The sequence below is a fragment of the Heteronotia binoei genome, chromosome 13 (genome assembly GCF_032191835.1).
Source record: "Heteronotia binoei isolate CCM8104 ecotype False Entrance Well chromosome 13, APGP_CSIRO_Hbin_v1, whole genome shotgun sequence".
In the NCBI taxonomy this organism is placed as follows: domain Eukaryota; kingdom Metazoa; phylum Chordata; class Lepidosauria; order Squamata; family Gekkonidae; genus Heteronotia; species Heteronotia binoei.
The window spans coordinates 15049721-15077336 of record NC_083235.1 but is presented as its reverse complement, the minus strand read 5'-3'; the positions used below and the strand labels follow the sequence as shown (position 1 = coordinate 15077336).

At 49.2% G+C, this 27616-nt stretch overlaps 1 protein-coding gene across 1 annotated transcript; it reads right to left on the bottom strand.

Moving 5' to 3' along the window:
• Positions 1–4918: 4918 nt before the first annotated feature.
• ZWINT (ZW10 interacting kinetochore protein) lies at positions 4919–25135 on the bottom strand. The gene is made up of 10 exons (XM_060252348.1): positions 25031–25135; positions 22609–22708; positions 20826–20937; positions 17579–17745; positions 13703–13759; positions 13254–13405; positions 9809–9980; positions 9447–9586; positions 6682–6841; positions 4919–5145 (listed from the first exon to the last, which is right to left on the bottom strand). The coding sequence occupies exons 1-10, from the start codon at positions 25066–25068 to the stop codon at positions 5053–5055; spliced, it is 1191 nt and encodes a 396-aa protein (XP_060108331.1). The 5' UTR covers positions 25069–25135; the 3' UTR covers positions 4919–5052.
• Positions 25136–27616: the final 2481 nt, after the last annotated feature.

Here is a 27616-nt window from a genome sequence, read left to right as displayed (position 1 = left end):
TGCAGCTTTTACAATTGCTGTGCAGATAAGTCACAGTTAGAGCCTCAGAGATCAACAGTCTTCTTTTAGGGGTTACCATTTGTCAGATTCAAAATGTCTCTGTGCTAGGCTCTGGGCCACAGCTTATTCACAGCCTCCCCATACCCACTTCCAGATAACCGAATTAGCCCTGCTTAGAGCACCCAAAGGAAGAGATAGCTAGCAAGGGCAGCCGTGGTGAGAAAAAGGCATTAAGGCAGGGATCTTCACCCCATCACCCATGGGCATCTTGGCACCCAGACAGCTTTCCTGGTGCCAGCCAAGATTGTTAGAAAGTGGGCAGGGCCAAACCAAGGGGCTTTTGCCCAGTGAGGCTTCTTCTGTTTGGCCAGTGGAAATTTGGCTATGCAGATTTCTAAAAGCGCTGCTTTTGGCAGCAGCTGCTGCCAACAGCACGAGGATCTTTGTCATGGCAGCCATTTTGTAGCTAACTCCACCTCCTGTGGTAGCCATTTTGTGCCTGTGCCCAAAGCACTGTGTCAGAATTCCAAAGGTGCCTGCAGGCTCCAACAAGTTGGGGATCCCTGCCTTAAGAGGGTAGGGAACATAAGAACATAAGAGAAGCCATGTTGGATCAGGCCAGTGGCCCATCCAGTCCAACACTGTGTCACACAGTGGCAAAAAAAGACCCCTCAAGTGCCATCAGGAGGTTCACAAGTGGGGCTAGAAGCCCTCCCACTTTGCCCCCCCCCCCAAGCACCAAGAATACAGAGCCTCACTGCCCCAGACAGAGAGTTCCAACAATAGGCTGTGGCTAATAGCCACTGATGAACCTCCGCTCCATGTTTATCCAATCCCCTCTTGAAGCTGGCTATATTTGTAGCCACCGCCACCTCCTGTGGCAGTGAATTCCACATGTTAATCACCCTTTGGGTGAAGAAGTACTTCCTTTTATCCGTTCTAACCCCATGCACCACCACCAAAAGCACACCTCATCACTCTCAAAATACTGGGGCCAAAGGAAGCCATTATGGAGAAAGGGACCATCATGCAAGGAGAGTGATCCCACATCACCACCTTGTGGCCCAATGCAGAACTGCCGCTCAAACCAGCCACCTCCACCTAGTCGCATATAACGGGCAAAGTTGGAGTCCAGTGGAACCTCTAAGAGAAATAAAGTTTAATGCTGGGTAGAAGCTTTCGTGGGCATGTACACTTCTTCAGATACAGTGAAACAGACTTCCTCAAGTATTACATATAGGCAAGGCAGAATTAGCTTCCAGGAGGGACTAATTAGAGTCAAGATGCGTAAGTAACTGAGCAATAAATACAGCCAGGGTTTTTTAAGTAGGAATGCAGTTCCATCTAGCTTGGTGTCAGGGGGTGTGGCCTAATATGCAAATGAGTTCCTGCTGGGCTTTTTCTACCCAAAAATAGCCCTGAATACAGCTAAGTATTCAGTTTGGTGAGCCAGTTTAGTGCAGTGGTTAAGTGCACGGACTCTTATCTGGGAGAACCGAGTTTGATTCCCCACTTCTCCACTTGCACCTGCTGGCATTGCCTTGGGTCAGCCATAGCTCTGGCAGAGGTCATTCTTGAAAGGGCAGCTGAAGTGAGAGCCCTTTCAGCCCCACCTACCTCACAGGTTGTCTGTTGTGGGGGAGGAAGATAAAGGAAATTGTGAGCCGCTCTGAGACTCTTCGGAGTGGAGGGCGGGATATAAATCCAATATCATCACCTTCTTCTAAGTTTTTAGCAGCCCCATGGTGCAGAGTGGTAAAGGTGCGGTACTGCAGTCCAAGTTCTCTGCTCACAACCTGAGTTCGATCCCAGCGGAAGCTGGTTCAGGTAGCCGGCTCAAGGTTGACTCGGTCTTCCATCCTTTTGAGGTCGGTCAAATGAGGGCCGAGCTTGGACTGGGGAAGGCCATGGCAAACCACCTTGTAAAAAAGTCTGCCATAAAAAACGTCATGATGCTACGTCACCCCAGAGTTGGAAATGACTGGGCTTGCACAGGGGACTACCTTGACCTTTTTACAGCTAAGTTTGGAATCAAGCAGTGGGTAAGACCTGTGAACGGCAGCAAATGATCATACTAAGAACATAAGAGAAGCCATGTTGGATCAGGCCAATGGCCCATCCAGTCCAACACTCTGCGTTACATAAGAACATAAGAGAAGCCATGTTGGATCAGGCCAATGGCCCATCCAGTCCAACCCTCTGTGTCACACAGTGGCCAAAAAATTTTTATATATATATATACACACACACTGTGGCTAATAGCCACTGATGGACCTCTGCTCCATATTTTTATCTAAACCCCTCTTGAAGGTGGCCATGCTTGTGGCCGCCACCACCTCCTGTGGCAGTGAATTCCACATGTTAATCACCCTTTGGGTGAAGAAGTACTTCCTTTTATCCGTTTTATACTGATGAACTGGTGATGGTTGATGCGACAGGTGCCAAGGGATTTCTTCAAGGAGTCCTTGTACCTCTTCTTTGGTGCCCCTCTATTTCGATGGCCAGTGGAGAGTTCGCCATACCTAGCCTCAGATCGCAAAGCATGGAGACACACCATCCACCAGGCTGTCTCTTCCTTTGAGAACGCACGCATAGCTGGTCTTGAGGACAAAAGGAGATTGAGGAAGAATCGCGCTGCTGCAGCACCAACCCTAGATCGGACTTTTCCCTGCAGCCGCTGTGGCCGGACCTGCCTGTCCCGCATTGGTCTTGTCAGCCACCAGCGAGCCTGCAGCAGACGTGGACTGTTGCACCCTTCTTAAATCTTCGTTCACGAAGCCAAGCCGAGAGAGAGACTGATGAACTAATAAGAGTTAACAAATGTGAGAACCCCGAGGAAATCTAAAGCTGCTTCACGGAGGCAATGGCAAACCTCTGCTCTTGTCTTGTCCTAACCTGGATAGCCTGATCTAATCTCTTCGAAGTTAGGTAGGGTCAGCCCTGGCTAGTATTTGAATGGGTGACCTTCCAGGAAATCTAGGGTTGCTATGCAGTCACAGACGACGGCTCCTTTTTTTATCCTGGCCTGGAGACCCTGATCTCATCAGAAGCTAGTATTTGGATGGGAGACCACCAAGGAAGTCCAGGGTTGCTATGTGGAGGCAGGCAACGGCAGACCACCTCTGCTCCTCTCTTGTCCTGACCTGAATAGCCTGATCTCATCAGATCTTGGAAGCTAAGTAGGGTCAACCCTGGCTAGTGTCTGGATAGAAGACCTCCAAGGAAGTCCAGGGTCGCTACGCAGAGGCAAGCAATGGCAGACCACCTTTGCTCCTCTCTTCATCAGATCTTGGAAACTAAGTAGGGTCGGCCCTGGCTAGTATTTGGATGGGAGACCTCCAAAGAAACCTAGGGTTGCTACGCAGAGGTGGGCAATGGCAAGCCACATCTGAATGTCTTCCAGTAGAGCCGCCATAAGTCAGCGGTGACTTAACGGTCCTTTCCACCACCCAGCTGCTACCACCTTCAGATTTTTGTTCCCGGACAGACTGCCCCAGCTCTGCATAACAAGCTATCTGACAGCAATGAAGATCCTGTGAATTTAGGGGGAGGTGTTTGTGAGTTTCCTGTATTGTGCAGGGGGTTGGACTAGATGACCCTAGAGATCCCTTCCAACTCTTATGATTCGATGGAAAAAAACCCCTTTTCCTTCGGCTTTTAAGAAAGAACTGCGATATTATCTAGAGCCTTTTTGAGAACAGGGTTTTAACTGCTAATTTTAAAATGTTCCTTTTACTGTACGCCAATTCCTGAGTGCTTAAAACCACTTCCAGCTTATTATGCCAATAAGCCAGATAGCTTTTCCTGCACCAGCAAATGGCAAGAACTGAAGAACCTACAAATATGGACAGCCCCAGACAAATTGGGGGTGATCTCTTCTATCAGAAACTCCTTTGTAAATGGGGACTACGCCTACAAGCACTAGGGTATCTTTGCAGATGTTCACAAAATTCAGCAGTGATTGTCATTCATGAAAGCTTTTAGCCACTTGCTCTAATATAAACATCTGGAGCAGAGGTCCATGAGTGGCTATTAGCCACAATGTATGGATGGGACATTCTGTCTGGGGCAGGGATGCTCTGTATTCTTAGTGCTGGAGGGGGCAACAGTGGGGGGGTTTCTAGTGTCCTGGCCCCACTGATGGAATTTCGAATGGCCCCTGGGTTTTGGCCACTGTGTGACAGTGTTGGACTGGATGGGCCACTGGCCTGATCCAACATAGTTTCTCTTATGTTCTTAATACAGGAAAGAAGAAAGGTTCTATGAAGAAAAGTTAAAATGCTTGGGGCGCTTTAGCTTGAAGAAACTTCAACTGAGGGGTGACATGCTAGAGGTTTACAAGATTATGCATGGGACAGAGAAGGTAGAGAAAGAAGTCCTTTCCTCCCTTTCTCACAATACGAGAACTCGTGGGCACTTAATGAAACTGCTGAGCAGTCAGGTTAGGAATGGATAAAAGGAAGTACTTCTTCACCCAAAGGTTGATTAACACATGGAATGCACTGCCACATGAAGTGGTGGCAGCTACTAGACAGCTTCAAGAGGGGACTGGATAAAAATATGGAGCAGAGATCCATTGGTGGCTATTAGCCACAGCATATTGTTGGAACTCTCTGTCTGAGGCAGGGATGCTCTGTATTCTTGGTGCTTGGGGAGGGGGCAACAGTGGGAGGGCTGCTAGTGTCCTGGCCCCACTGATGGACCTCCTGATGGCACCTGGGGTTTTTTTCTGGCCCCTGTGTGACACAGAGTGTTGGACTGGATGGGCCATTGGCCTGATCCAACATGGCTTCTCTTATGTTCTTTTGAAATTCATGACCTGCGTGGCCGTAGAGCACATCTGATCTCTCGGAAGGAGACAGGAGCACTTAGATAAAGCCTTCTGAGCAACTACATAAAACACAGAAGCCAGAACCAGTAATTCCTCAACCTCATTTTATTGAACAGAACCCTGGAACTTCCACACACAAACCAACCCAGAAGCAGTGCACAGGGGGATGAAGCCTCCCCAGAGATCATAACCCCACATCCTTAATATGCTGCTGAGGGCGGTCAGACAGCTGTCCCAGTGAGGAAAGGAGCACTGAAGTCCACAGCATTGAGGTATTTCAGCCAGTCCTGCAGGGAGGGCGTCTCCTGAGAGGGCTGGAAGAAAGAAAACCAGAGGGCAGAGGCGTGAGCTAGAAAAACTGCAGGAGCTCTCAGCAGCTGAATAGATGCGTTCGGAATTTAAACACAAAAGAGCCCCATGTGGCGCAGAGTGTTAAACCTGCAGTACTGCAGTCCTAAGCTCTGCTCACGATCTGAATTCGATCCCTGGCGGAAGCTGGGTTTTCAGGTAGCCAGCTCGAGGTTGACTCAACCTTCCATCCTTCCGAGGTCAGTAAAAGGAGTCCCCAGCTTGCTGGGGGGGAAAGTGCAAAAGACTGGGGGAGGCAATGGCAAACCACCCCGTAAAAAGTTTGCCGTGAAAACGTCGTGAAAGCAACGTCACCCCAGTCAGAAACGACTGGTGCTTGCACAGGGGACAACTTTTACCTTTTTTAAACTACTCCCCATTTGCTTTAGAACAGGGGTGTCAAATCCATTTGTTCTGAGGGCTGGATCAGACAGAAAAGAGACCTTGTCAGGCCAGGCCTTGGTGGGCCAGGCCGTGTGTGTACCTATTTAAGATTAGGTAGCAGAGATATAAACTTTATAAAGGGCACAGACCAACAAAGATTTTTTTAGGAAAAAAAAATTAAAACATGCTTAAAAATTTAGCAGCCATTGGTCTTAAAGGTGCTTTCTTCATATCTCTCATCTGCAATCCAGGGAACAGGGCAAGGCAGTTTGGTGTAGTGGTGAAGTGTGCGGACTCTTATCTGGGAGAACCGAGTTTGATTCCCCACTCCTCCACTTGCAGCTGCTGGAATGGCCTTGGGTTAGCCATAACTCTTGTAGGAGTTGTCCTTGAAAGGGCAGCTGCTGTAAGAGCCCTCTCAGCCCCACCCATCTCACAGGGTGTCTGTTGTGGGAGGAGAAGATACAGGAGATTGTAAGCCGCTCTGAGTCTCTGATTTAGAGAGAAGGGCAAGGTATACATCTGCAGTTCTTCTTCTCTTTCCTTCCTTCCTCAGGGGACCAGGAGGGAGAGGAGTCTCAACCAATAGAAGGAAGAGAGGCTGGGCTCATTAGCTGCGCTGTGATTGAGAGAGCCTGGCAAAGCAAGCTCTGCTTCCCCGCTTTCTCCCCAAAGGAGGAGCTTCAGCCAATGAAGAAATAAGAGGTTTTCCTCTATAGCTCCTGTGTGATTGAGCAAGCTTGACAAAGCAAGCTGTTATACAGAAGGAAGCAAGAGAGAGGGAGAAAGAAGCAGACCAGTGGCTCGGGGGCCTGACAGGTGCCTAATTCGGCCCCCAGGTTGCATGTTTGACACCTCTGGCTTAAAGGGAACATTGGCCGGGGCTGCTGCTGCTGCGACCTTCACAGCCCATGCACTCTCCCCTCTTCCTTGGCAGAGCTGGGCAGCCCACCTAGCTGGAAGCAGAGGAGGGAGAGCATTTGTAAGTATGTGGATGAGGGAAAGGAATGCAAGCAGAGGGCAGAGGAGGTGTACGGGTGGAGGTCAGTGGCAGGAGATCCTGGCCGATACCCCGTTTCAGGGTGCACCGACACCACCCCTGTTGACTCAGTACTAACCCTATACACAGTTGCATCGACTGCGCCATGTTGACTCTTGACAGAGAGAAGGCAGATCCCCCCGCTGGTCGGATAGCCCGGCTCCACATGGAGGGTGCAAGTGAAAGATGGCTTCAGGTAATGCAGCAGCCTCTTCTCTGGCTGCCAATCAATGGCAAAACTGGGGGTGGGGGGAGAGAGGGAGAAACAGTCAACAAGTCCGCAATGACAGGCATAGAGCAGGGGTGGCCAAGGGGAGCTCTCCAGATGTTTTTTTGCTTACAACTCCCATCAGCCCCAGCCAGCATGGCCAATGGCTGGGGCTGATGGGAATTGTAGGGGGGGGAAACATCTGGAGAACTCCCCTTGGCCACCCTGGCATAGAGAAACAGGAAGGAAGGGGGCTTTCTCGAGCAGACTGCCGAACCGGCACGTCAACTGGAGGCATCGGTCTGCTCTGGATGCCGAGAACTTGCGGCCCTGACAGCCCCAAAAGCCAGGAGTCACATGTGGCGGTACTCAGCTCTGGCGCCACCAGTTGGCAGTCCCTGCTCTAAACATTCTGCATAGTTTGTTTCCTGTAGAGCACCCAGGTGCAATCTGAACAAGGTAGAAACAGCAGCAGATGCATTGTATCAGATACATACAGGCCTTGAATTCAGCAGGAGCTCACAGAAGCGCAGCTCCTGAACCTTTCTGAGGGTTCCCCCTCCTCCTCCCCACCTACCTTGTCCATTGAATAGGAGGTGCAGCTGCATAACAACCCCTGGATTAGGAGAGCGGGCAGCCAGCCAGCCACCAGCTTTGCCACACACCTCATCAACCCCTTGAGAAGCCCATGCCACCCTTTCTCCACTTCGTATGTGATTTTGGGTGGCTTGCCGGCCTTTTGACTGGGGCGGGGGGGGGGGGGGTGGCCAAGGAGAGCCCCAGGTGAGTGAGGCCTGCTTGGGCTAGCTGGATTTCTAGCCAGCCCAAGCAGGCCTTGCTCACCTGGGGGTCTCCTTTCTCGTGTTGGGTTGCTCTTGGCTGGTGGGAGGGCAGCATATGCTAATGAGTTATGCTAATGAGCTCCACGACCTATGTCAAGACTCAGGGGGGTTCTTACCAATTGCTGCCACCACTCTGGGTTAAGGGTCTCCCTTGAGAAGGCCCAGAGTTCCCTCCCAAGCTTCCCTTAGCTTAGGCCAACTAATGGGCGTGAGGACCAGGCAGAGTTAACAACAGGGGAAAAAAGGTTTATTAAAAGGTCAATGCAATATAACAAACAAGGTGCATAAAACAGTAAAAGGGGTGAAGGGAAAAGTAACCAAATGCCCTAACGCGTCTGAACTTACTGTCCGTATCTGTCTCAGTCAGACCTGGGCCTACTCACCCTACCTCACAGGGCGAGGATCTCTCCCTGGCAGCAGCTCTTCCTCAGCTCTGCCTCCTAGGAAAAGAACACCCACTTCTGGGGCTTGGCCTTTATATATTCTCTTCCCAGGCCCCACCCCTCTCTGGGCCTATTTCCCTCCAAAACCCTCGCTACCCAATCAGAGGGACAGAGGGGATCCTGGGAGATGTAGGCTCTTCCCAGTACTCCTAAGCAGGCTTCCCTGGAGCCTGCAGGCCTCGCTAGGCCCAGGTACTGTTCTACAAAACGACCCCTGGATACATATATCCCATGATTGTTTCTTTTGGAGACAGTTATGTTGCAACCGCTCTGACTTGGATTGCCCAGACTAGCCCAGCTAAGTAGGGTCAGCTATTGTTGGACGGGAGACCCACCAAGGAAGCCCAGGGTTGCTATGCAGAGGCACGCAATGGCAAACCACCTCTGATTGTCTCTTGCCCTGACCTAGACGGACCAGGCTAGCCTGATCTCGTCAGATCGTGGACACTAAGCAGGGTCAGCCCTGATCTGTACCTGGATGGGAGACTCCCGAGGGAGACACGAGTTGCTACGCAGAGGCAGACGATCGTCAACCTCCAGTGCTGAGTGGCTCATTAATCCAACCTCTCCAATATGATATTCCCTTGACAAGCAACAGTTCTTTTCCTAATCATAAACAAAGCTACCGTCTACTGAATCAGACCACTGGTCCATCAAAGTCAGTGTTTTCTACTCAGACTGACAGCAGTTCTCCAGAGTCTCAGACACACCAATTTTTTTCATCTGGTCTCTTACCTGGAGATGCTGGGGATTGAACCTGGGACCTTCTGAATACCACGCAGAGGCTCTTCTCCTGAGCCAGTGACCCTCCCCTAAAGCAGTCCTTCGTACATGAATGCTCTTGAAGCTTCCTTATATTGAATCAGACCCTTGGTCCACCAAAGTCAGTATTTTCTACTCAGACTGGCAACAGCTCTCCAGGGTCTCAGGCCGAGGTCTTTCACATCACCTCCTGCAACGTGCTTTTTAACTGAATATGCCAGGGATTGAACCTGAGACATAGTGAACAATGTGAAGCTGCCTTCTACTGACTCAGACCCTCAGTCCATCAAAGTCAGTATTGTGTACTCAAACTGAAAGCAGCTCTCCAGGTCTCAAGCTGAGGTTTTTCACGCCTATTTGCATGGATCCTTTTTAGCTGGAGATGCCGGGGATTGAACCTGGGACCTTCTGCCTGCCAAGCAGAAGCTCTACCACTGAGCTACAGCCCCTCCTAATCCTGTTGCTGGAAAACAGGACAAGGGTTTGTGTACAAAGTATCTGCTGCCCCTCTCCCATGTTAAATTGGGGAACTCTGCCCTCCAGAGGCCTGAGGCAGAACTGCAAGGGGCAGCACGGCCTGAAAACTCACCAGCTTTGGAGGGATTCGATCTCAGCCAGGAGCCGCGCTTGCTGCAGATAGCTGCTCTGCACTTCCAGAAGGATGTCCTTGATGGTGCCGCTGCTGCCCACGCGGAGCGTGTCGGAGAGAAGGAAAAAGGGACAGTCGCTCTGCACATGGGCAGGGGAAAGAGACAGACAGACAGACCAAGAGACAGAGACAGACAGACAGACAGAGAGCGAGACAGACACAGAGACAGACAAGTAGAGAGACAGACAGGCAGAGAGACAGAGAGAGGGGACGGTCAAACCAGGCAAAGTACAGGCCTACGTGGGCTAAGCCAGCCCATTCTCCCCGCTTCCCCAACACACATTCACGCTCCCTCCACTCACCTCCAGGGCAATGTTGCCGTCCTCCCGCCAGTGGAGGCGTAGCTTTAGGAGATGGGGTTCAGCAGTACCAGGCTGGGCATGAGGGGTCAGCTCAAGCTCCAGGTCACTCTCGGAAGCGTGAGTCAGTTTCACACCCTGCAGCGTCTCCATGAAGCCCTGGAAATCAGAGATCCTGGGAGGAATGGGGGGGGGGGGTAGGAGGGAGGAGATGGACCAGGAGGAAGAGAATTCTGAGGGTGCACACGTTCTAGATCCCATATGGCAAAGTTATCGGAGAGTCGACAAAGAGGTGAATTTGCCTTTGCAGGCGAGCTGGGGAACCGCCTCCTCAGGATCCTTCGTACAGGGAAGCAGTGCCGGCCTTCAAGAATGGCAGGGTCTTTTCAGTGGCCGCCCCAGTACTCCACGATGCTCCCTGGTGAGACCCAGCCAGACACCCTGCCTAGGGAGCAAAACTACCTCCTGTCTTCCATGGCTTCTCAACCTGTTTGTGTTTCTTTTGAATTATTCTGCATTCATGTACTTGTGTTTTAAGGACTGTGATTACTCAGCATTCATGGCTGAAGGCTTTCTAGTCTACTGTGTGCAGCGCTGGGAAATTTTTGAAAAAACCATTTGTATGATTGGTAAGTGATTAACTTAAAGGTGAAGATCTGATAGAGGAATGAGCGGGACTGTGTAGATTCCACATTGCTTGACTTGCTTCTTGACTCTGATTAGCCCTTCCTGGCAACTAATTCCCCCCCTTCACCTATATGTAAGCTTGAGAAAATCGGTATCAATGTATCTGAAGAAATGTGCATCTACACATCCTAAGTCTTCCAGTTCTCACTTATACTCAGAATCAGGGCTTTTTTTAGTAGAAAAAGCCTCACAGGAACTTATTTGCATATTAGGCCATACATCCTGACATCATCGTGTCATACAGGTTTTTTTGTAGGAAATGCCCAGTGGGGGACTCATTTGCATATTAGGCCACACCCCCTGGCATCATCATTATGTCATACAGGTTTTTGTAGGGAAAGCCCAGCAGGGACCTATTTGCATATTAGGCCACACCCCCTGACATCGTGTCATACAGGTTTTTGTAGAAAAAACCCAGCAGGGACTCATTTGCATATTAGGCCACAGCCCTTGACACCAAGCTAGTTACAACTGTGTTTCTGTGCAAAAAAAGGACTGCTCAGTATTAAATTTTGTTGATCTTGGAGTTGGACTCAGACTTAGTTGTCACATCTGTTTGTTTACTCTTGTTCTTTGTATGCTAATTTGCTGGTATCCACAAGTCTTACCAATTGCTTCAATCCAATCTCAGCTACATTTATGGCTCCATTACTTCTGCATCTAGACCCCAATTAGCCCTTCCTGGCAACTAAACCACCCCCCTTTATCTACCACCTGTGGGAAGGGCGGGATATAAATTCTAAATAAATAAATAAAAATATGTAAGCTTGAGGAACTCTGCTTCAATGTATGTGAAGAAGCGTGCATGCACACAAAAGTTTATACCCAGAATTAAGCTGTCGGTCTTAAAAAGTGCCACGTGGACTCAAGCACTGTCTGTTGCTTCCGACCAAGATGGCTGCCCACCTGGATCTTACTCTGTTCCTGTTAGATGCAGAGAGGAATGAGCAAGTAGGGAAACCCCACCTTGACAAATGGAAATGTCATTCACCAGCTCCTCTAAGTTTATACCAATGCATGCTGAATACCCACATCCCGCACCTATACCTAACACGTTTAAAGGTGTTAACCTTTAAAGCCCTACACGGCCGAAGATCAACGGACCAGGGCTTTTTTTTGTAGCAGGAACTCCTTTGCATATTAGACCACTCCCCCCTGATATAGCCAATTCTCCAAGAGCTTGCACGGCTCAGTACAGGGCCTACTGTAAGCTCCAGGAGGATTGGCTAGATCAGGGGTGTATGGGCTAATATGCAAAGGAGTTCCTGCTACAAAAAAAGCCCTAACACCATTTTGGGGGGGGGGGCAGCATTCCCCCAATAATGGTTCTGGGCCCTCCCTTTTGGTGTTTTTAAATGAATTATTTTATAACGTTTTAACTGTATTTAAAATTCTGTCAGCGTTTTAATGTTTACATTTTGCTGCCTTGTGATTTGGCAGGAAGGCACCATAGAACTGCTTCAAATAAAAATGCTTTAAACAAACGAGGACTTAGAAGACTTGCAGGCTTGCCGCTTTCCTTTAAAAAGAAAAAGACAGCTGTTCTAAGCTTCCCCAAAAGTCAAAGCATGTACACAAAATGTGAACTCGTTCCTTCTCTGCTCCTTTGGCCTACAAGTCTTGACAATGTTCCCGCTAAGCTGCTGAGTCTTGCGAGCAAAAATTCTACTTTGTGAGCTACTGGCATTAAAGTTGTGAGCTCCTGCATAAAATTAGTGTGCTCTGGGGCCATCCTTCCTGAGCGGGCTGAGCTAAGACCAAAATGTGTGAGCCAGAGGTTAAAAATATTACCGATTTCCCACTCACCTTACGCCACTCTCACATTCCTCTTCTCAGCAGGGCTATCTTCCAATTACACACTATCTGCCCCGGGGCTGCAAGTAGCATCGGCGTTTTTGCACGGCAAACAGAAACTGGTTTTTAGAGAAGATGATTTTGGATTTATATCCCGCCCTATACTCTGAATCTCAGAGCGGTCACAATCTCCTCTACCTTCCCCACCCCCACAACAAACACCCTGTGAGGTAGGTGGGGTTAAGAGTGCTTTTACAGCAGCTGCCCTTTCAAGGACAACTCTTGTGAGAGCTATGGCTGACCCAAGGCCATTCCAGCAGCTGCAAGTGGAGGAGTGGGGAATCAAACCCGGTTCTCCCAGATATGAATCCGTGCACTTAACCACTACACCAAACTGGCTCTCAGTTTTTAATACTTGCTGCAAAAATTGGAATAGCTCAATACTGGAAGAAAAAATTTGACTAGCCCAATACTGGAAGAAAAGGCCTGCTCCAACAGTTAGAAAGTGGTTCATAAAAGTATGGGATAGCCTTGTTTCAGATAAGTCGGCATCACAAATTCTTGCATTTGATAACTCATCGTATAAGTCAAATTTTGAAGAGAAATGGTTTCGTTTTTCTCAATATGTAACAAGAAAGAAAGAAAGAAAGAAAGAAAGAAAGAAAGAAAGAAAGAAAGAAAGAAAGAAAGAAAGAAAGAAAGAAAGAAAGAAAGAAAGAAAGAAAGAAAGAAAGAAAGAAAGAAAGGAAAGAAAGAAAGGAAAGAAAGAAAGAAAGGAAAGAAAACGCCGATGTTACTTGCAGCCCTGGGGCAGATAGTGTGAAATCGGAAGGAAGCCCCGCTGAGAAGAGGAACGTGAGAGCGGCATAAGGTGAGTGGGGAATCAGAGCCAGAGCTAGCTCACATGAACTCAGCTTGGAGGGAACACTGGTCTTGAGTCATATCAGCCCCGCCCCCAAACACTCACCTCTGCACCTTTCCCTGCCAATCACCAGCCTGGTGCTTCAGTTCCTCCAGGGCCCCCTGCAGGCTCTGCAGCTCCTCCTGGTGTCTCTGCAGTCTGCCCTGCGCTTCCGCCACCTGTCCTTCCATCTGCTCTTGCAGCTTCTGCAAACGCTCCTGCCGAGGGAACAACACTCTGAATCAGGGCGAGGGGCTCACTGTCCGCCCACCCCGCAAAACTGGATTGGGAGCAGGGCTCTTTTTCTAACAGGAGCTCCTCTGCATATTAGGCCACGCCCCCTGATGTAGCCAATCCTCTTGGAGCTTACAGTGGGCCCTGTAAGAAGAGCCCTCTAAGCACTTGGAGGATTGGCTACATCAGGGGGGTGTGGCCTAATATGCAGAGGAGCTCCTGCTAGAAAAAGAGCCCTGACTGGGAGAGAGATCTGCTTCATCTCCCCGAACACTCTTCACCTGTTCCTTGAGGCACTGCACTTGAGCATTCTTCACCTTCTCCTCCATCTCCTTTTTCTGTAAAAGGAAACGCAAAGATGAAACAAGGACGGGTGGAACGAAGAAACCCAGGTCAGGCTGATGAGCGACTGAGAATCTACCAAACCCGCTTGCCCAATGGAATGACAGATGTGATTGAGTCCTGATGGGACAGAATTCTTTTCCTGGAGGAACCTAAAGCTTTAAGTACCCCATCAAAATGCATCTGACTTCTAACTAACTGTCCCCATTCCTGAGCTTCCTGCTTCCAAGCCAGTTTGGTGTAGTGGTGAAGTATGCGGACTCTTATCTGGAAGAACCGGGTTTGATTCCCCACTCCTCCACTTGCACCTGCTGGAATGGCCTTGGGTCAGCCATAGCTGTCGTAGGAGTTGTCCTTGAAAGGGCAGCTGCTGTGAGAGTCCTCTCTAGCCCCACCCACCTCACAGGGTGTGTGTTGTGCGGGGGAAGGTAAAGGAGATTGTGACCACTCTGAGATTCAGAGTGTAGGGTGGGATATAAATCCAATATCTTCTTCTTCTTGGAGGAAGTGAAAATCGACCCTGTCCCATGTGGAGCACCCAAGCCATGCAGATCAATACTCCATCTAGTCCAACATCCTGTCTCACACACTGGCCAACCAGTTCCTCTGGAGCGCCAACAACAGAGGCTGAGGCCTTCATAAGAACATCAGAAAAGCCCTGCTGGATCAGACCAGGGGTCCATCTAGTCCAGCATCCTGCATCACACAGTGGCCAGCCAGTTCCTCTGGAGCGCCAACAATAGGGCAGAGAGTCTGAGGCCTTCATAAGAACATCAGAAGAGCCCTGATGGATCAGACCAATAGTCCTCCTAGTCCAGCATCCTGTCTCACACAGTGGCAAACCAGTTCCTCTAGAGCAAGGGTGGGGAACTTCTGTCCCAAGGGCCGTACACGGCCCTCAAGGTTACTTGGTGTGGCTCTCGGGGATGGCTGGACCGAACCAAGCCATGGGGCAGCCTCCCTGGGGCCTGGATGGCCAACGAGGATCGTGGGGCCCAGCCGCGCTGTGCAGCAGCCTCCCCAGGGCCAGGCAGGGATCAAAGGGCCCAGATGTACTGTGCGGCAGCCTCCCTGGGGCCTGGCTGGCTGGCCAGAATTGCTGCAGGGCCTGGAAAAGTTACTGTCACAGTTCAGTTTGCACTTGATTATCCCAGATGGTGTGGCCTAATATGCTTATATTAGGAGATGTGGTCTAATATGCTACTGAGTTTCTGCTGGGCTTTTTGTACAAAAAAGCCCTGGGCTTAGGCTTTTGCCTAGGGCGGCAGGCTGGGGCGGCGGGGGGGGGGGGGGTGTGCGCGCGCGCGCGCCAGCTTAGGCTCTCCCCTCATGACTTCAAATAGAAAAACAATTATTTGCATTAATTTTGCTGGCCTGAATCATTCTCCCTCCGCGGAGCACTGTTTTTTAAGTCGATAATTTTTATGGCCCTCGAATGATGTGATAAATATCCATATGGCCCTTGGCAGAAAAAAAAGGTTCCCCACCCCTGCTCTAGAGGGCCAACAACAGGGCAGAGAGGCTGAGGCCCTCAGAAGAACATCAAAAGAGCCCTGCTGGATCAGACCAGTGGATCATCCAGTCCAGCATCCTGCCTCACAGTGGCCAACCAGTTCCTCTGGAGGGCCAACAACAGGGCAGAGAGGCCAAGGTCTTCATAAGAACATCAGAAGAGCCTTGCTGGATCAGACCAATGGTCCATCTAGTTCAGCATTCTGTCTCACACAAGGGTCAATCAGTTCCTCTGGAGGGCCAACAAGAGGGCTGGGAGGCCAAGGCCTTCATAAGAACATCCGAAGAGCCCTGCCCAACAACAGGGCAGGGAGGCCGAGGCTTTTTGGTCTCTGGTAAGACAACAAACTTCAATAGTAGCAGCTATAAGCAAAAACACCTATTCCAGATATTTAGGCATTTAAATTTCTCGTCAGTTTGGATGTCAATTTAACCAGCTACTTCACTGGAACCCAATCTCAGCATCTCTAAAGTCCCAACAACAAGTTCATAACATACATATGTATTCCCCTAGAAATACCTGAAAATCATAGGACTACTTTATAGCTTTACTAAGGCTTGCAGTGTATGTGTATTGAGTACTCATGTGAAACTTTGTTGATCGTGATTACATTGTAAAATATTTGGTGCCTGTGAGCACGCTTCTATAATTATCACATTGCTGAAATTTTGGTGCCTGTTAGGCACATTTTTTCTAGGTGCTTGGAAGCACACTTTTTAATCACTATTTCCTTATGTTTGGGGTTGTTTACCGCCAACCTTATTATTATTATTAATATATGGCAGTATAGCTAGGAAAGGAAAGGTCCCCTGTGCAAGCACCAGTCGTTTCTGACTCTGGGGTGACGTTGCTTTCACAACGTTTTCACGGCAGACTTTTTACGGGGTGGTTTGCCCTCGCCTTCCCCAGTCGTCTACACTTTCCCCCCAGCAAGCTGTGGACTCATTTGACCGACCTCAGAAGGATGGAAGGCTGAGTCAACCTCGAGCCGGCTACCTGAAAACCCAGCTTCTGCCGGGGATTGAACTCAAGTCGTGAACAGAGCTTAGGACTGCATTCCTGCAGCTTTAACACTCTGTGCCACGGGGCTCTATAGTATATATCTAGTATAGCTATATATATATATATATATGATATATGATGGTTTTTATTTAGTGTGCCTTTGATTTTCTTTGGTTCCATGATCAGAAGATAGCAAAAAAAAAATGCTCCCTGGTCAAACTAGCCTGGAGAAAAATTGCTGCCTAACCCCAAAAGGGGCAATCAGTATCTCCCTGGGCGTGTTAGAAAGAGCCACAGCAACTAAGCACGGATGCAGCCCTTCCTGCCCTCCTTCTCATGATCTGCCTAATTCACAGAATCAGCCTTGCTTTCAGATGGCCATCGAGCCTTTGTTTGAAAACCTCCAAGGAAGGAGAGGCCCACCGCCTTCCCAAGGAAGCCTGTTCCACTGATACCTTTGGAAAGCCAGTTTGGTGTGATGGTTAAGTGCGCGGACTCTTATCTGGGAGAACCGGGTTTGATTCCCCACTCCTCCACTTCCAGCCGCTGGAATGGCCTTGGGTCAGCCATAGCTCTCGCAGAGGTTGTCCTTGAAAGGGCAGCTTCTTTCAGAGCTCTCTCAGCCCCACTCACCACACAGGATGTCTGTTATGGGGAGGGGAGGAAGGTAAAGGAGACTGTGACTGCTCTGAGACTCTGAGATTCAGATTATAGGGCGGGAGAGCCCCGTGGCACAGAGTGGTGATGCTGCAGGAATGCAGTCCTAAGTTCTGCTCACAACCTGAGTTCGATCCCGGCAGAAGCTGGGTTCAGGTAGTCGGCTCAAGGTTGACTCAGCCTAACATCCTTCCAAGGTCATCAAATGAGTCCCCAGCTTGCTGGGGGGAAAGCGTAGATGACCGGGGAAGGCAATGGCAAACCACCCGTTAAAAAAGTCTGCCGTGAAAACATTGTGAAAGCAATGTCACCCCATAGTCGGAAACGACTGGTGCTTGCACAGGGGACCACCTTTAGTTTTTTTTATAAATCCAATAACTTCTTCTTTAAAATGAACCATATTGTTCATTTTTCCCCCCCTTACATCTGCACCGCTTACCAGAAGCCCTGTTGGACAACAGTCCCGCCTGCTTTATTAAAAACTTGGTGGGCAGCATGGCACCCACGGACACCAGGTCGGGGACCCTTGATTTAAGGGGGTTTACTGGGTATCTTGGACATTGCCTGTTTGTTTTAACACCCGAACGCTGGAGATCGCGGTGCTGCTCCCCACTGCTGCCGCCCTGAAACAGGAGGAACAAACCTTGGCTCGGTAGCGCCCCAGCGTCTCCTCCAAGAGCTGGGCCCTGCGGCGCGCCTCCTCGAGTCTGGCCAGGGTTTGCGGCACAGCCTCCTTGATGGCCTCGACCTTCTCCTGGTACTCGGCCTTGAGGGCTTTCCACTGCTGCTTGGCTTCTTGGATCTTGTTCCCTGCAGCAGGGAGAAAAGGGTCCGAGTCGGGGGTGGACAAACCGTGGCTCGGGAACCACGTGTGGCTCTTTCAAACATATTGTGTAGCTCTCAAAGCCCCACACTGCCCCATCAGCTGGCTTGGAGAAAGCATTTAAAGTTAACGTTGCTTTCTTTCCACCTCTCCCTCCCCTCTTATTTTTTTCCCCCTTCCTTCCTGTCTTGCGGCTCTCAAACACCTAACGTTCATATCTTGCGGCTCTCAGATATCTGACGTTTATTCTTTGCGGCTCTTACAATTCAGCGAGTTTGGCCACCCCTGGTCTAAGCTCTAGGCTCAGTGCCAGAAGCAGGGCCGGGATCTCGCGGCTCCAGGCGGGTCACACAGACTAGCAAGCATAACTCATCTAACCCCCAGTGGAGAAGAGTGAGGTTGCCGTCCCTTTAACAACCAGGGCCGATCTTGCTTAGATTCTGAGATCTGACAAGACTGGGCCAGCCTGGGCCATCCAGGTCAAGGCAGAGAGGTGGTTTCCCAATGCCTGCCTCTGCGTGGCAACCCTGTTCTTCCTTGGTGGTCTCCCATCCATATACTAACCAGGGCTGACCCTGCTTAGCTTCTGAGATCTGATGAGATGGGGACAGCCTAGGCCAGGCATCCCCAACCCCTGGTCCGTGGCCTGTTAGCAACCGGGCCATGAGTTGTATAATTATTTCATTATATATTACAAAATAATAATAATAACAATACAACATTGGATTTATATCCCGCCCTCCACTCCGAAGAGTCTCAGAGCGGCTCACAGTCTCCTTTACCTTCCTCCCCCGCAACAGACACCCTGTGAGGTGGGTGGGGCTGAGAGGGCTCTCACAGCAGCTGCCCTTTCAAGGACAACCTCTGCCAGAGCTGTGGCTGACCCAAGGCCATTCCAGCAGGTGCAAGTGGAGGAGTGGGGAATCAAACCCTGTGAGGTGGGTGGGGCTGAGAGGGCTCTTACAGCAGCTGCCCTTTCAAGGACAGCTCCTGCCAGAGCTGTGGCTGACCCAAGGCCATTCCAGCAGCTCCAAGTGGAGGAGTGGGGGATCAAACCCAGTGTGTACACTTAACCACCACACCAAAATAAAGTGCACAATGGTGTCAGTCCGAAACCATTGCCTCCCCCGCCCCCACCCCACCCCACCGGTCCGTGGAAAAACTGTCTTCCGCAAAACTGGTCCCTGGTGCCAAAAAGGTTGGGGACCGCTGGCCTATGTCATCCACATTGGGGCAGAGACAGACAGAGGTGATTTTGCCGTTGCCTGCCTCCGCACAGCAACCCTGGACTTCCTTGGTGGTCTCCCATCCGAGTACTAACCAGGGACAACCCTGCTTAGCTTCTGAGATCAGACGAAGCTCTATATGGTCGAGGGCCTGCCTATCTATGGGACCACCTTTCTCCGCATATTCCCCAGAGAGCGCTGCGTTCAGGGATGCCAAACTTACTATTTATCCCCAGACCAAGGGAGGTCAGACTGTGTTCCACATGGGCTCAGGGCCTTCTCAGTGGCAGCACCAGAAATGTGGAATGCCTGAATTATTTCAGCAGGCCTTTAACAGCTAAAGCGGGAGAGGAGTGCCGCCCTACACTGCTGAGGAACTGCGATCATCATAGGATCCCTGCCAGAAGAGAGAAGATCCCGCCTATACGGAGGTTGAACAGCACCGTAAAATGTATTTTAAATTGTCAATTTTATCGTTTTAAATTGCAGATTTAAATCTTCTTGAATTGACCGTCAACCGCCCTGAGTCCGCTTGCAGAGAGGGCGGTATAGAAGACTAAAGTAATCGATCAATTATAATGTGATCTTAATTATTTTATTATGTTGTAATCCCCCCTGAGCCCGACCTGGGAAAGGGCAGACTAGAAATCAGCAAAAATAAATAAATAATCAATCAATATAAATGAGGCCAGGTTAGCCTGGGCCATCTAAGTCAGGATATCAAGACTGACAGAAAGGCGGAAGAAGCCAAACCAGCTGCAGAAACTGACTTTGCCTAACCCGCTTTGGTTCCGTTTGCAAAACCCACTTTGGTTCTGTTTGTCAGTGCCGAGCGGGGGCAGTCCGAAACAGGAGAAATGCCCACCTCCCGTCAGATTATACATCCAGCTGCCAAGTCTGCCAACCCCCAACTAAGCAACCAGAAAACACCAGATATCTCCCTTGTACAATGAAAACAATGTACTTAATATCTCCAACACATAAAAAATACACAAAACGCTAGTATTACTTATGAGAAAAATTCAAAATGTTGTAACACACTCTCGAGAGCTACTGGCCCAGCAGGAAATACGTATCTCGGAGTCGTGAATATTATAGGGGCTGTAAGCCTCCAGAGATAAGATATATTAAAATATATATTTTTGAAGCTGACATATGTTTTAGAGTAAAGACTTAAGTTATTCATATGTGTATCTCTTGACAAAGATACTAATCAAAACGGGAAATACAACAATCGAAATTCCATTGAGAATATACTTTATGCACAGTTTAGAGAATATTTATATCACCTTTGAGTGTTGTACAAGTCTTTACATATTCCTTGGAAGACTGGAACTGTAATAGAACTTGGTGGTTTGGTTTATGTTATTCTGGATATTGTACTTATTGGCAACAGTGTGTTACAACATTTTGATTTTTTTTCTCATAAGTAATACTAGTGTTTTGTGTATTATTTATGTGTTGGAGATATTAAGCAGAGTGTTAAAAGCTGCAGTACTGCAGTCCTAAGCTCTGCTCACAACCTGAGCTCGATCCCCGGCAGAAGCTGGGTTGTCAGGTAGCCGGCTCGAGGTTGCCTCAGCCTTCCATCCTTCCGAGGCCCGTAAAATGAGGACCCAGCTTGCTGGGGGGAAAGTGTAGATGACTGGGAAAGGCAATGGCAAACCATCCCGTAAAAAGCCTGCCTTGAAAACGTTGCGAAAGCAACATCACCCCAGAGTCGGAAACGACTGGTGCTTGCACAGGGATCCTTTCCGTTCATTATACAAGGGAGATATCTGGTGTTTTCTGGTTGTCCCTGTTTTTTCATTGACCCCCAACTGAGCAGGAGTGATACTCACGGACACCTGCATAAGAGGCATCTCGAACGCCAAGGTCAGAGTCCAGGAAATCCAGGAGGAACTTCACCACTTGTAGCTGGCTGAGCAGCAGTTTGTGCGTCTTTCTGGTGTTCTGGGATCCGCACAGCAAAGAGTGTCACCAAACTGCAGGCATAAAGAGCTTCTCCCTCCCCACCTCCTCTTTGAGCCGGCCGCAGCTGAAGCCAGAATCCGCTAGGGCAGGCGTGGCCAAACTGTGGCTCGAGAGCCACAGGTGGCTCTTTATGGTGTGGCTCTCGAAGTCCCCCCCCCTCCACCTTCTGACTTGCTGTCTTTCAAGCAAGGCTGAAAGCTGGTTTTGGCCTGATGGCCAAACTGGAGCCTCTCTAACATTCCCTCCATTTTTCCCCCTTCTACTGAGCGGAGCAGTTCACATCCTGAGCAGAACAAAAACTGGGGTAATCTTAAAAGGGCAAAGGGCAGTGCAAGACCCCACACAGCTTCAGATGCGGAGCGGGGCTTCCTGTGTTCATGAGCAGCCAGTCACGTGCCCTGTGGGCACCTTTGGAATCCTGACGCAGGGTGGTAGATAGGCTTTTTTGGTAGCAGGAGCTCCTTTGTATATTAGGCCACACCTCCCTGATGTAGCCAATCCTCCAAGAGCTTACAAGGCTCTTAGTATAGGGCCTACTGTAAGCTCCAGGACAGGGGTGTCGAACTCTTTTGTTATGAGGGCCTGATCTGACATAAATGAGACCTTGTTGGGCCGGGCCATGTCGGGTTGGGCCAGGCCATGTGTGCACCAATCTAAGATTAGGCAGCAGAAATAGAAACTTCATAAAGGATACAGATAAACACAAATAAATAAATAAATCATTGGTCTTAAAGTTGCTTTCTTTGTATTTCTCCCATGGGATCCAGGGAACTGGGCAAAGGAAGCTCTGGCTCTTCCCCAGGGGACCGGGGCGGGGGGGGGAGCCTCGGACAATAGAAGGAAGAGAGGCTTGGCTCAATAGCTCTGCTGTACAATTGACAGCGCCTGGAAAAACAAACTGTGCCTCCCCCCACCTTCCTCCCCAAGAGAGGAGCCTCAGCCAATGGAGAAAATAGAGGTTTTGCTCTGTAGCTCCTGTGCCATTGAGCAAGCCTTGCAAAGCAAGCTGTGATGCAGAAGGAAGCAATGGAGAGGGAGAAGGAAGCAGATGACAGCCAGTTGTTCGGGGGCCTGATAGGAGCCCTTCGAAGGCCTGATTTGGCCCCCAAACCACATGTTTGACACCCCTGATCCAGGAGGATTGGCTACATCAGGGGTGTGTGGCCTAATATGCAAAGGAGTTCCTGCTAAAAAAAAAAGCCCTTGTAGGCACAACCACAAAATGGCTGCCACAGGAGGAGGAGCTGAACAGGCACAAAGAAGAAGCCCTAGTGTAAAGAAAGATTATTTTTAAAAATATATGCTGCAAAAGAACATCTGATAAAGAGAGTTGCGTTTCTCAAATACAAAGTGTCAGTCTTAAAGGCGCTGCTGGACTCTGCTGTTTTTGCAGCAACAGACTAAATCAGCTACCCCCTCTGAAGATATGACCATGGGAAACAGCAGCGAGTGAATCAGACCAACACTGTAGCAACAGCAGCTGCCCTGAATTGCCATTTTTATCTCCATGGACAAACAGAAGGTCTGCTGGAAAGGACCCCTCCTGGCCCCACCCACTTTCCAAAAACAATTGGCAGTTGCCATGGAGCCCAGGAGTGCCACGTTGCGGATCCCTGTTCAAGGGGGTATCAAAAGGGGACTGCCACTCACCACTGCATGCTCAGCCAAAGCTTTGGCGGGCAGCTCAGCCTCTGCCCCGTCATTGGCGTGGCCCTCAGAGGCAAGTGTGTCCTTCAGCCGAGCCAGGAGCCTGAAGAGGGCATAAGCAATCAGAATGTCAGAATGGTGAATTTCGAGCTTTGTTGTGTGTGTGTTATATATGTCTATAAAAAGGTAGTCCCCTGAGCAAGCACCAGTTGTTTCCGACTCTGGGGTGACGTCACTTTCACAACGTTTTCATGGCAGACTTTTTGTGGGGTGGTTTGCCACTGCATTCCCCAGTCATCTACACTTTCCCCCCAGCAAGCTGGGTCCTCATTTTACCAACCTCGGAAGGGTGGAAGGCTGAGTCAACACCTTGAGTCGGCTACCTGAACCCAGCTTTCACCAGGATCAAACTCAGGTCATGAGCAGAGCTTGAACTGCAGCTTTACCACTCCGTGCCATGGGGCTCCAGCTATAGCTATATATCTACATCTATGGGTCATTTTGTAGAAAAAGAGTTGCCGGAAATTATTACAACTCATTTGCATGTATCATACACCCCTGACATCACTGGAAGGCATACTGAATTATATCAGCTCAGCTTCTTGAATTATAATTGTCGTAATAAACCCTTACTCCCATCATGAGTTTTAAATTACTTTTTCCTGTGTGGCCACGGTGGCATGAGGAAGATTTCCATCTGTCTGGGTTTTGGTTATTTTCCCTTTTTTTGCAGGGGAATATATTAGAAAGTTTGTCAGATCTTAAGAGTTCAGCAACATTCTCACAGGGGTTGATATCCAAGTGGGCGGTTGTGCTGACGTGAAGCAGTAGAACAAAGTAGGAGTTCAGTTGCACCTTTAAGACCAACAAAGTTTTATTCAGAATGTAAGCTTCCGTATGCATGCATACTTCTTCAGACGAGGGGATGGGGTGCAGTGGGCTGAAATACATGTAGTTGGGGGGGGGGGGGTTAAGAGCATAAACTGATAAAAGCTGGGATCAAATGGCGAAATACTGTAATAAATTGGAAGACCATTTTATTACCTTCTATTGCTATCCAGACCAAATGGTCTTCCAATTTATTACACTATTTCCCTATTTAATCCTAATTTTTTTATCAGTTTACACCAGGGGTGGCCAAACTGTGGCTCGGGAGCCACATGTGGCTCTTTCACATACATTGTGTGGGTCTCCAAGCCCCCACTGCTCTGTCAGCCAGCTTGGAGGAGGCATTTGTTTCTTAAAAGTACTTTTTTTAAGCAAGCCAGTCAGAGGCTTGGAGAATGCATTTAAAATTAAAGTTGCTTCCTTTCTACCTCTACCTCTCTCCCCATCTATTTGCCTGCGTCTCTCCCTCATCTATTTGCCTTCCTTCCTTCCTCAATGGCAAATATCTGACGTTCACGTCTTGCGGCTCTCAAACATCTGACGCTTATTCTATGTGGCTCTTATGTTAAGCAAGTTTGGCCACCCCTGGTTTACACTCTTAACTCACCAACTACATGTATTTCAGCCCACTGTACCTTTTCCCCTCGTCTGAAGAAGTATGCATGCACACGAAAACTTACATTCTGAATGCAACTTGGTTGGTCTTAAAGGAGAACTTGAATCCTACTTTGTTCTCACAGGGGGTTTGAACAATGGAGCCCAAAAGCAAGTATTTGGGGGCAGGGGAAAGAATAAGACAGACAGACCACAATAAAATGTAGACGTTCCGGAGCTCTACTCCTGTGAGCTCCTACCCCAAATGAGGCAGTTGTACACAGGAAGGAGCTCCTGAGGCAGAGGTGGCCAAACTGTGGCTGGGGAGTCACACATGGCTCTTTCACATGCTAGGTATTGGAAGGTATCACTATTTTAGGGTTCCCAATTTCCAGGTGGGGGCAGGGGATCCCCCGGTTTGGAGGCCCTCCCCCCACTTCAGGGTCATCAGAAAGCGGGGGGAGGGGAGGGAAATGTCTGCTCATAACTCAATTATTCCCTATGGGGTATAATGGTGAATTCATCTGCTGGTATCTGGGGCTCTGTGGGGGTTGTTGTTGTTTTTTTTTTTGTTTCACTTTTTTAGGTAGAGGCATCAAATTTGCAGCATAGCATCCGGTGCCTCTCCTCAAAACACCCTCCAAGTTTCAAAAGGATTGGACCAGGGGGGGGTCTGAGTCTATGAGTCCCCAAAGGAGCTGTCTCTATCCTTATTTCCAATGGAGGGAAGGCATTTTAAAAGGTGTGCGGTCCCTTTAAATGTGATGGCCAGAACTCCCTTTGGAGCTCAATTATGCTGGTCACACCCTTGCTCCTGGCTCCACCCCCAGATATTTCTTGAATTGGACTTGGCAACCCTACACTATTCCCAAGGGGTAGGTGGTGAGAAGAACGAAAACAACCCGTCACCCTGCTCTTCAAGGCGTAGTCCCGACTAACTCACCCCACGGCCGCTTCTTCCACGTCTACCCTTCCCTCCATCCTTTCGCTGACAACAAAACCCCCTTTTCTTTTTCTCGCGCCCTTTTATTCAATTCTTCCCCACCCCGCCCAGCGCTCCAATCCGCTTTCGGGATACCAAGCAGAACCCCGCCTTCTTGGAGTCACACATGGGGGACGCTGCAGCGCGATTGGACGGGTGGGAGGACGGAAGCCGAAACGGCTGGGTTTTTTTGCGGCCGCCATTTTGGGAAGGTCCGAAAGCCGCGACGGAGGGGTTGATGGGAAAGGACGCCGTTAGCGAGAAGAAAGGGGAGGGTGGAACGCAAGGCACCGCCCCTCCCCTAAGGAGCGGCCTTGACCGTTGACAGGGCAACAGCGCCCGGATGCTATGCCAATCTTCACTTCCTTCTTTGCATCGGCTCACTGTGCTGGATTCCTCGCCTGATGAAGTGTGCTTAAGAGCACACGAAAGCTTACGTTCTAAATAAAAATTGGTTGGTCTTAAAGGTGCACTTGACTCCTGCTTTGTTCCAACACGGCTGCCCGCTTGGAGCTCTCTTCACTTCCCGTTCCTGTTAGGCTGTCTCTCCCAACTTGTGAGAATGTGAAATGGCACTATAGTCAGAAGTTGCAAACCCTTGGAGGCGACCCTCCTGGTACAAATAAGAGGAGGGGCTGGAACAGATGAGAGGGGGGCTCTTTCTGCACAACGCTGTGCCTGTTTCCATGGAAGTAAAACCTAGGGTTGCCAGCCTCCAGGTGGGGCCTGGAGATCTCCCGCTTTTACAACTGATCTCCAGCTGGCAGAGATCAGCCCCCCTGGAGAATACCAACAAGCAAAGGAGACCTGGGGTAATTACATGGCTATAAAATACAAGAAAAGCCCCAAGGTACCAAAAGACTAGAATACTTAACAACACTTTAAAGTTTTCGACCTCTGTAACTGAGAACAATATGTAGACTAACAAAGCCCACTCTTAACAAGGAAACTTCTACTAACTAGTAATACAATAAGCAGTGTAACACAGTGCAGTGATCAGTACAAAAGCAGGTTGCTCTTAACAAATATCAAGCCAGTCCAAAAATGTGGCTCAGCCAACAATATTCTTCTCTGGCCACTTCAAACTTGACCACCTTAAAGAAGCAAAGCTGGACCGGTGATCGATAATATCCAGTTTTGGGTAGCCTTAGTTTTCAGCTTGCACAAATCTCAGAGCAATGTCTCCAGGCCTGAAATATATTCTAAAAGGGGGAAAAAATATATTCTAGCTGTCAGGATGTCTATCATCTTCCTTTGGATTGAAATATGATCCTTCTACTCCTAGGCTCAGCGTCCCCCTGGAGAATATGGCTGCCTTTAAGGGTGGACTCGATGCACTGAACCATGCGGAGGCCCCTCTCCTCCCCAAACCTCACCATCTCCCGGATCCACCCCCAAAGTCTCCAGGTGTTTTCCAGCATACACCTGGCAACCCTGGTAAAACCCACTAACTCTTAAGTGAGTGCTTGTAGCATTAAATTAGACAGACAGTTTGGTGTAGTGGTTAAGTGAGTGGACTCTTATCTGGGAGAACCGGGTTTGATTCCCCACTCCTCCACTTGCACCTGCTGGAATGGCCTTGGGCCAGCCATAGCTCTGGCAGAGGTTGTCCTTGAAAGGGCAGCTGCTGTGAGAGTCCTCTCAGCCCCACCCACCTCACAGGGTGTCTGTTGTGGGGGAGGAAGGTAAAGGAGATTGTGAGCCGCTCTGAGACTCTTCGGAGTGGAGGGCGGGATATAAATCCAATATCTTCTTTTTCTAAATTCAGATGGGTTCCCAAGATCAGCAGGGCAATCCTATGCAAAGAGACTTGATTCTTAATATGGTAAAGAGTAAAGAGATCAGTAGCACCTTTAACAAATTTTATAGTAGCATAAGCCTTCAAGAAACACAATTCTCTTTGTCATCTCATGAAGAGAGCTGTGTTTTTTGAAAGCTTATGCTACTATTAAATTTGTTCAAAGTGTTACTGGACTCTCCACTATTTTGCAGCAACAGACTAACACGGCTAACTCCTCTCAGTCTTAATGTAAAATTGACATTCAGAATCCAAACCCCGGGGGGAGAGCATTTTAATCTTCCAGGTAATTCCACTGGAGCAGCAATCCTCAAAGGGTGAAGCTTCAGGGGGAGATTACAATAGGAGATGGTTTAAATTCAGCTCATTCACAAGTGCTGAACAGGAACAGAAAGATGCTTATCTCACTACAAATGCTACTTATCTGCTCTCTAATTGATTCTCTCCTGCTCTAAGCAAATTGTACCTCTGCGCCCTGACTCCCTTCTTCGCAACACCCCTCTCACTTTCTGACTGCAGTATAAGGACTCAGATTTCTATTTCAATTTATCTGAGGAAGTGAGCTACCACTCTTCAGAGGTTATACCCTGAACGTTGTACTAGTCTCTAGGGTGTGACTGGACTCCAATCTAGCTAAACTGTCTTAGTAATTCATTTCAGTGGCCCTTGAGGGGTGCAATGCACGTTTGATTTCAAGCAAGCCCCCTCTATGTTCAGAGGGACTGACATCCAACTCAGAGTAATTTAAG

Excerpts from the sequence above, each read along its gene's own strand:
- ZWINT (XM_060252348.1), bottom strand. The coding sequence starts at position 25,068 with ATGGAGGGAAGGGTAGACGTGGAAGAAGCGGCCGTGGG. Across the intron at positions 13,406-13,702 it reads TGCAGTGCCTCAAGGAACAG|GAGCGTTTGCAGAAGCTGCA; the intron begins GTGAAGAGTGTT and ends TTCCCTCGGCAG. Across the intron at positions 9,587-9,808 it reads ACGGCAACATTGCCCTGGAG|AGCGACTGTCCCTTTTTCCT; the intron begins GTGAGTGGAGGG and ends GCCCATGTGCAG.